Below are 9,506 nucleotides of genomic sequence, written 5' to 3'. Positions count from 1 at the left end.
TACTTATATAAAACTCTGCAGACATTTCTTACCCATGAGGACTTTGCTAGCTAAGAACCTAGCTCACTGATAGAGAGTTTGCCCAGTATAAACCCAAAGTCCTATGATCCCCGGTGTTTTTAAGATGACCAAAAGAAAAAAAAAAGAACTTTCTATTTCTGTAATGATGGGCCCCAGTCTAACAACAAGTCCATGGAGAATGTTTGATTCATAAGTAGATCTTCATCAGCTCACAAACTGATCTATGATCACTATCGCAAGAGACATTATTCCAGCCCCATCCTCTAATGTTAAGATGATGATTTAGCACAACACAATATTCCTTGTTACAATTGAGATCACCTGGAAGCCAGAATCTGAAAGAGAAAATAAATAAGGATAATTCACAATGATGCTTTGAAAAAGATTAGAGTCAGCAAGGGGTTGAAAGCTGGGAGGCAACTCTGTGGAAATCAAGGTTGGGTGTGCTCAGATTAACCCACCCCTATTTCTTATGCACTTTCTCCTTCACTCTGGCATTTCCCTTGAAAACTGACACCATAGCAAGCAATATTCTTACACCTTACTGTATACGTATCCACCAGGCAGATATCCCAAAGACTTACCTCTATTTAATCATTCCTATATCATGTCCCCAGGCTATCAATTTAAGATTTTTTTTTAGATTTATTTTATTTTTAATTATGTGGACATGTTGGGGGGGTGGGTATTTGTACATGAATTCAGGTGCCTGCAGAGGCCAGAAGAAGGCATCAGGTTCACTAGAGCTGCAGTAACAAGTGGTTGTGAGCCATTGGATATTGGGGGCAAGGAACCGAACTCATGTCCTCTACAAGAGCATCAAGTGCTCTTAACCACTGAGCCAGCCCCTTAACATGCTTTCTTATATGATGGAAATACTTCATGTTGGTCCATGTATTAATAGCTTTATCTCTTTTTTGATGGAATTGTTTTGAATCTGAAGAACTAATTAAAACATCTAGATAGTCTACTTATTCCTGTTACCTTGTCAAGTAATTTAAATTCCATGAGTCTCAGCTTCCTATCTTAAAACTGGGGACTAAAATAACATCACTACGTATTTCACTCTGTAGACATGAGAACTACCAAAAAATAATATTTTTTAAAGATGTACATTAAAAAGAGATATTATAAGGCCTTTGGGACTGAAGACATTTTGGTTTTGAGAAATATCAAATTTTAATAATCAGTTATGATCTTAACTTGAATTTTTATTGTAAAGATATAGTTTAAGAGCACCATAGACCCCACCTGGTTGGGTAACTTAGATTAATTGTTGAGACTCTTCGAATTCTGTTTCCTCCTATCGATAAGAAAAAATGGTAATATGTGCCTCATAATATGTGGTTAAGTAAATTAATAAAAATTTTTAACTCTGCACCCAACAGATAAAGCAAGAATGGGCCATTTGGCTTCATAACCAACAACTGGAACACCCTAAATTCTTTGTATTCTGCAGGTCCCAAGAGTCCTCTATCTAAGTCTATACTCACGTGGCATTTGAGTTGTATGGTGTCTGATCAACCCATTGCCATTGTCCCTGACCCTCTGGATCCGATAGCCCCACATAATAAGCAGCGTGAGTGTCCAGGTTCATGGTGATGAAGTCCTAAGGGGGAAAAGGAGAAAGACCATTCAGCACGAACTGAATTTTATTTTGTTTTTAGGTTTTTGATTTTCTCTTTTATACTTTCATCTATACAAATTTATGAGGATGGCGTGATGATTCAACACACATTTACAATGTAGATGATAAAACCAGATTCTTTAATATTTCAATCTTTTGAAACAATTTTTTCAATTTTTTGTTAAAATGTGATAAAGGTACATTTTTGTGGGCACAGGGTGATATTTCATCTGAGTTCTTTTATGTTTTATATTTTGTTGTGTTGTTGTTGTTCTGTTTTTGAGACAGGGACTCACTATGTAGCATTGGCTGGTCTAGAACTTTCTATGTAGACCTGACTGGCATCAAACTCACAGAGATTCACCTGCCTTTGCTCCCAAGTGCTGGGATTAAAGGCGTGTGCCACCACGCCCGGCCCATCTGGGTTCTGAGTTCACACAGATGTAAGAAAAGGAGATGGGCGTGGTAGCCCACGCCTTTAATCCCAGCACTCGGGAGGCAGAGGCAGGCAGATCTCTGTGAGTTAAAGGCCAGCTGGGACTACAGGGAGACCCTGTCTCAAAAAAAGACCAAAAAGAGAAGAAAAAGAAAGAGAAGGAGGAAGAGGAGGAGAAGGAGGAGGAAGAGGAAGAGGAGGAGGAGGAGGATCTAAGATTTTTCATGTGAGGTGGCCCATTTCTGTTACATATGGAAGCAAATTCTACCAACAATCATAAGGAATTATCTCAGACTCACTTCCCCTCTTCACTAAGAGATGGAATTCTTCAAATTTGTGCATGAGAGGGAATGTGCAGATTGAATCATTTTCTTTCATCACTTCAAAGATTCTTTACTTTCCTTCCTGGTTGTTGCTCATGAAGCATTAGCATATTGAAATAACAAACTGGTATTTCAGGCAGAAACATTTTCTTCCTTCAACCCTTTCAGGCCGTTTAGTTTTACTGAAGTGGGAACCGGTTATGGAATGTAAAGGTTCAGGCTGTGTTTCCTGGCTATCTTATGAAAGGCTTCTGCCATAGCACCAATACCCAAATCAATAAACCTTCCTTCTTAGTAAAGGGAGATGAACACAGCACAGGCAGGATTCGGGACCCCACAGAAAGCACCCACCTGCTCTTCCTTGCTGCAGATCACCAGCAGGTGAGCCCCCATGCTGGCACAGTTCTCCTCACTCTCACTCCAAGACTTTGAGCCAGTTGAAATGAAGTAGCAATGGAAATTAAGTGGCTTCCAATTCTTTAGGCAACAGCTCCAGACTTTGTGTTTGTTGGAAAGAAGGACATACAAGTGCAAAATATAATGTTTATTATATTTATTATATTATAAGACCCAGATTTGGGGACATAATACAAAAAAAAATCAGGGCTCAGAAGAAAATAACTCATCATACCAAGAACCAGAAGTTCTCAAACAATTTAAAGAAATGATAAGCTGCCAAGAAGCAAGATAACCAGCCCCCCAAGGCTCAAAGAACATCGCTGAAGAGGGGGCCGAAAGAATTTAAGAGCCAAAGGATGGAAAGAAGAGTAGTGACTCCCTCTCTCTGACATGACATGGCTGTTGCACCCATGAACTCACAGCAGTGGTAGTTACCTGCACCACACCTGCACAAGATGGAGTCCATCAACATTCCTCCATAGATAGGGGAGGGGTCATAAGTCCCTACCCTTCCCTGAACAATGACGGAGTTAAAAGCTGAAAGGGGAGGGGAGTCATTTTCTTCAGTGGTGTAGCCACTGGCACATTTTCCTCATTCAAGTAAATAACCCCACTCATGTTCTAGCAAGAAACCCTAACTGCAGTGAGTGGATCACACACAAAAAAGCCACGAAACTGGGGGCGGGGAGGTTGGGGTGAAGAAGGGATTTGGTGGGAGGGTAAGGGGACAAGAGAGGATGATGTGGGAACCTTTAATCAAAAAACATTATACACACACACACACACACACACACACACATAAAATGTAAAGAAATACATTTCTAAAAGAAGCAAGATAATAAAAGTGTTACAATTGTCTAAGCTGGGTATAGTGGTGCACACCTTTAGTCCCAGCACTCAGGAAGCAGAGGCAGGCAGATCTCTGTGAGTTCGAGGCCAGCCTGTTCTCCAAGCTGGGGCTACAGGGAGACCCCATCTCAAAAAAGACCCCCCCAAAAATTTATGTCCTATACAATTGTACACTTGTAGCATAAAATGGTCATGAGACTCCACTTCTTAGTGTGAGATCCTGGGGATCATACTGGAAGCATCTGTACAGGATGCTTACACTCTACAGTCAGCAACCAAATTCTAGGCAAATCAAATTTTACCTTCCATAGGTGAATGGTTTTTTATGCATTCCAACTTTGTGTAATTCAGTTGTTTTATAGTATTTTTTTCCTCAAGAAGATCAGAATACATTCGAAACAGAACTGAAAAAAAAAAGAATAAAAGCCATTCATCTTCCCGGTAGCGTTATAACTTTGCTCTTTAATCAGTTTGTTTGTGGCAGTCTTGCTATGCAGCCCAGACTGGTCTCAAATTCATAATCCTCCTGCCTCCACCTCCAGAGCACTGGAGTTATGCGTGTGCTACCTCGCATGGCTCTTTATTGTTACTTTCCTGCATTCTTAATAGAAGCAAAGTCTACAATTGTCCAAGTACCCGGGGAGACAGAGCCTGGTAAGTGAAGATTTCACATCGTCCCAGGGTCAATCAAATCTCAGACCTCCTGAATTGAAACCACAGAGACCTCTGGGAATTGCTGAAACGTCAGCAGTTGAAAGAGGATGTGACAGATCCAGCACCATGGTCTAAAGAGATTCATCCACCACCTTCATCATCACTTAATGCAAGAAGCATAGAAAAACTACATCTTGGGGAAGGTAGAGTGGAATTAGTGGTTGAGTTAAGGATAACGAGGCTGAGGCTTTGAAGGAGCATTGGTTAATTCTGTATAGTTGTGGATTATCTTGCAGAACGGAAAACAAAAAAAGAACCCAACATTGCTCAAAGAGACATTGTTTTCTTCATCTTCTTTCTTTAACTCTCTTCAGCCCAACTAGTTCTTACTCTTCATGGCACCAAGACTTTCATGGTACTCTCAACTTAAAACTAATTCATGGGGCTGGAGAGGTGGCTCAGGGGTTAGACTGCTCTTTCAGAGGACCCAGGTTCAGTTCTCAGCAACCACATGGCAGCTAACAACCTTCTGAAACTTCAGTTCCAGGGAATCCGATGCCCTCTTCTGTCCTCCACAGGCATTGCATGCAAGTGGTGTACTCGCATGCAGGCAAAACACTCAAACACATAAAATTAAAATAAAATAAAAATTAACTCACTTTAGCCTCTAGAATCTGAATTTTCTCTCTTTTCTCCTTATGTCTTATTTGCTCCTTGACCCACTACATTCTGACTTTTCTTTTTACTATTTCACTGAAACCATCCTTGAGCCAAGCATGATGGTGCATACCTATCATGCAAACACTGGGGAGGTAGAGGCGAGAGGACTGAGTTCCAGAACAGCCTGGGCTACAAAATGAGACACTATTGAGAGAAATCATTGAAATGGATCATCAGTAATATCCCAGGACCACTTACTACTCATGTTAGTACTAGGCTTTTTTTTTTTTTTTTTTTGAGTACTAGACTTCTTACAATAATTGACTCCTATTCTCTTCCTCCTTAGCTCCTGGGACTCTGCTGTTTCCCGGTTTTCCTCAGCTTACTTGCTGGGTGATGTCACGTCTCCCCTGCTACCTGTATGAGAAGGAACTGAAAGCCTCAGACCTTCCTCCTGAAGTCCAGACAAGTACATCTCTCACTAAGAACATTTGAGGTTCAACTCAGCATGCCCAAAACTCAAGTCAACATCTTCGAACCTAAACCTGTAGCCCATCCTATGTTGTCTACCGCTTTGGATACCTCCATGTGTCCTGATTCTACCAAATCAGAATATAAGAGCCACACTTTACTTCTCTGCATCCTTAATTCCCAGATCTCAGTATTCACCGAGCCTCTGCCCCCTTGCTTCTATCTCTCTTACCAACCAAAGCTATCTTCTTCTCACTAACACTGTTAGATTATATATTAGATTAGGCTCTGATTACTTGACAATGGTATTGTGAATTACATTTCTACCTTTTTCTTTACTTCCAGTTTTCTCCTCATGATTCCACTTTCACATCTCTTTGAACGCATACTTCTGCAAGTCTAATTTGACAGTATCAATTCCCTGCTTAAAATTCTTCAATAGCTCTTCCTAACTATGAATCCATGCTTCTTGTATCCATGCCCCCTTTGTAATGTGACTTTGAAGCTCTCCAATAAAAAAATGGGGTCTAGGGGACTGGAGAGATGCTTTAGTGGTTAAGAGAGCTTAGTGCTCTTGCAGAGGAGCTGGGTTCAGTTCCCAGAACCCACATCAGGCAGCTCACAACTACCTGTAACTCCTGTTCCAGAAGACCCAACACCCGCTGACCTCTTTGGGCACCTACATGAATGTGTCTCACATAAATTTACACACACACACACACACACACATACACACACACACACACACACACTAAAATAAATATCTAAAAATTTTAATGGGTTTTGTTCTGCCATCACTTTAATGTAGGCTGTGCTTAAGACTTCCTCTGGCCAATAGATTATTCAAAAGCAACTCTGGATATTTCCAAGTTGAGACTTCAAGAGGTTTGGCTGGTTTTCACTCTTAGTCTTGGTGCTCTAAGTTGTCACATGAACAAGCACGGGCTGTCCTGATGAATGACAGAACTGTGGCCGTATTGTCCCTGAAATTCCAGGTGAGTCTCTTCTTCAACCCACATTCAGATGATGGAGAAATAGACACCATTTTTTTGATTGGAGAAGCATCGAAATCAGGCCTAGTACCTGACCACAGATGAATGGATGGCTGAGTTCCACAGGACTACAGGAGATGCCAAGCCAGGAGAGCCTGAGATAAATAAACAGCTATCTTAATCTACCAAACTTTAGAACTATTATTAAGAAGAAAAGATACTTGAAAAAAAAATGTTGGTGGAAAAAAATACAAATGCGTTTTTTGTTTTGGAAACAGGGTTTCACTATGTAGTCCAAGCTGTCCTTTAACATGCTGTGTAACCCAGGTTAGTTTAGAATTCACAATCCTCCTGCTTCCATCTCCCAAGTTCTGGGATTACAGATATGCAACATGATGCCTAGCTAGCCCATATTCCTTATATTGGTACACAGAACTTTCCATACAACTCTGAGTCCTGTTTGTGTCTCTGACCTATAGTTGCATCTCTTTTTCACTGAGCACTATGTTTTCCAGACATGCACATTTATATTTCCCCATAGTTCCCCGTGTTCTCATGTCTGTGACACTGGTGGCACATGCAGGTCTAGATGTCATCTCCTCCAAACCCATACCCTCTGCTTACTTCTTACCAGCACAACACCTCTCATACAACTGAATAAGCATGGGGTCACTTAACTATTCACTAAATTTGTTGAGACCAGGGCCTGTAGCCCTTTCCAGACCCTCTGACACACTGCCTAGCATACAGTAAATGAAAATTACTAATTATTGAATGAGTGAATAGAATGCCTACATGAAAATATGCTAGCTTTACGCTTTTAATTTTTTCATAAATTCTGAAAGTCACCCTAAAAAGAAATCACCTATTTCCTAAATTAAGTTTTAGTTCTCACAGTCTGGAGAAGGAACAAAATAATTGGAAGGAAACTGATTGAAGAACTCTTCCTCAGCTAATTCATTCCATCTCTTCCTGTCCTCCTACTCCAAAATAAAGGTGTCTGTGTGCTCCACTAAGGCTGGCGTCTAAATGCCACTAAGGAAAGACAGACTTGTCTTGGGCACTCAGAGTCTAGTATAGAGCTATCCCACAGATACAACAAATACACACGTTTATTTTTATGAAGAGTAATTCTGAAACAGAGAAACTCTCAAAAGATTACATCTCACATGGTATACATTGCATCTCCTCAAAGAAAATTCCTTTTCAGGTTTCTTGGAAAATCTTTGACAGTTACCTATTCGCAATGGGTGCCTCTCCTCATGCAATGCAGACCTTGTGAATTTAGCATACTTACTGACAAGAGCAACAGAAAATAAGATTGCCAATAACAGGAAAAATATCATCAACAGGGCAAGAAGCAGCGTGGGGAAACCAGGATTACTTTTGTGGAGGATCTTCTTTTTAGGAGTTAAAAGAGAAACCACACTAGTTAAATCTAATGAATTCTGTCATTTCCTCTCCCTCACCATCTTCTCCCTTTTCTACCATGACAAACTTAATATTGTGGACTATTGAAATAATGTAACAATAGGATAGGACAGAAACAAGGATGCCCATTGTAGACACAGTACAGAATACATGACACACAAGTTTCTACTGTTGACAATAGCTTTCTGGTACTTTGGATGCATCGTTTCATCAAGTTTTAAAGCATTTATACATGCATGCACATTTTCAACAGGATTAATATCATTGCTCATTTCTGGCCTGCTGTTTTCTTTCACATTGTATAGTGAACATTTTTCCTAACACCATATTGTCCACTTTAACGTTCTGTATTATGGCTACATAGTCCTTTATTGTATATTTAAATGATCTTTCAAACTGTTTCCAATATGACTTTCAAGTATATTAAAACAGATACATCTGGGCTGGAGAGATGGCTCAGCAGTTAAGAGCACTGAGTGCTCTTAGAGAAGAACCAGGTTTGATTCCCAGCACCCACATGGCGGCTATGAACCGTCCTTAACTCCAGTTCCAGGGGAATCCAAAGCCTTCTTCTGACCTCCGCGGCATTGCATGACACGAGTACACTCACATACATGTAGGCAATACACTCATACACATAAAATAAAAATAGTAAAAAAATACAAAGTCATCTCTTAAAGTTATGATACACTGTCAACTAGAGAGAAAAATAAGAACACCAGTATTATACAACATGATTCTATTTCTGAAGAAATAGATGTATTCTTAAGTATATTTGTGTCAAAAATATGCAACAAAATCAAAATATGATTTTCTCTAAATAGCAAGCATAAAGACACTATCATGAAATCTTTTCTTTCCCACTATATAAGGCAATGAATGCTTAAAGCTTTTCATAGGCAATTCAATCAGCTGAGACTCCTGTCTCCCACACAGCCATTCAGACAACAGACAACAAAGACCACCCAGGCCTTGTTCATAAGCACCCTGTTCATCATTAACTCGGGCCCTCAGAAAGTGCTTTGTTGTTGGGGGCGGGGGGGGGCGGGGACAGCAGTTACCTGTAGATGAATCTGAGTTGGTGCCTGATTCATTTTTGAAGTTCACTTCAGTGTAAATGTTTTCTAGAGCCATGTTGAGAAGAGACCTACTTTCTTCAGGAAACCTATGTCATTCTTTCCTTAAACAAGAAAGAAGCATGATGGCAGATTATCCTGTCATCGACTAGATGATGCTGAGTCCAGAACAGACAAGTACAGCTGAGAGAATAGTAGAATTCAAAACCACAGAGTAAAACTTGGACACACACAGCGGTCCAATCCTGAAAATTACAGACTTGAACTTACTCAGCAAGGATATGCAAATACTCTAAAGTAAGGACTCAAACGGGGAGCAAAAGAAATAGGAAGGAAAGGAAAAGAGGAACCAGGCCACTAGAAAAGCCTGTTCTCCGACCTGTACTCTACACTGTACAGCTGTACCAAGCTGCTTCATGAAGAGTTAATACATCTTGTGACTTGCTGCATTCCCCCCCTTTCGGTTTACAAATCATATCCTTTAGGGTATGATGAGAGCATTCAATGATAGCCTGTCCTTGAGGATTGTATGGGATCCCTCTAATATTACTGATATTCCAAAAAGTA

At 40.3% G+C, this 9,506-nt stretch overlaps 1 protein-coding gene across 1 annotated transcript; it reads right to left on the bottom strand.

The window, feature by feature from the left end:
• Positions 1-208: 208 nt before the first annotated feature.
• On the bottom strand, positions 209-9,030 carry LOC103727476 (C-type lectin domain family 4 member A-like). The gene is made up of 6 exons (XM_008825335.2): positions 8,925-9,030; positions 7,730-7,870; positions 3,958-4,059; positions 2,759-2,910; positions 1,515-1,630; positions 209-356 (listed from the first exon to the last, which is right to left on the bottom strand). Exons 1-6 carry the CDS (start codon positions 8,995-8,997, stop codon positions 209-211), a joined length of 732 nt encoding a protein of 243 aa, XP_008823557.1. The 5' UTR covers positions 8,998-9,030.
• Positions 9,031-9,506: the final 476 nt, after the last annotated feature.

The sequence above is a fragment of the Nannospalax galili genome, unplaced genomic scaffold, assembly GCF_000622305.1.
Source record: "Nannospalax galili isolate Female #2095 unplaced genomic scaffold, S.galili_v1.0 scaffold589, whole genome shotgun sequence".
NCBI classification, from domain to species: Eukaryota; Metazoa; Chordata; class Mammalia; order Rodentia; family Spalacidae; genus Nannospalax; species Nannospalax galili.
Note: the sequence above shows the minus strand (reverse complement) of the source record. Positions and strands in the feature narration are given on the sequence as shown.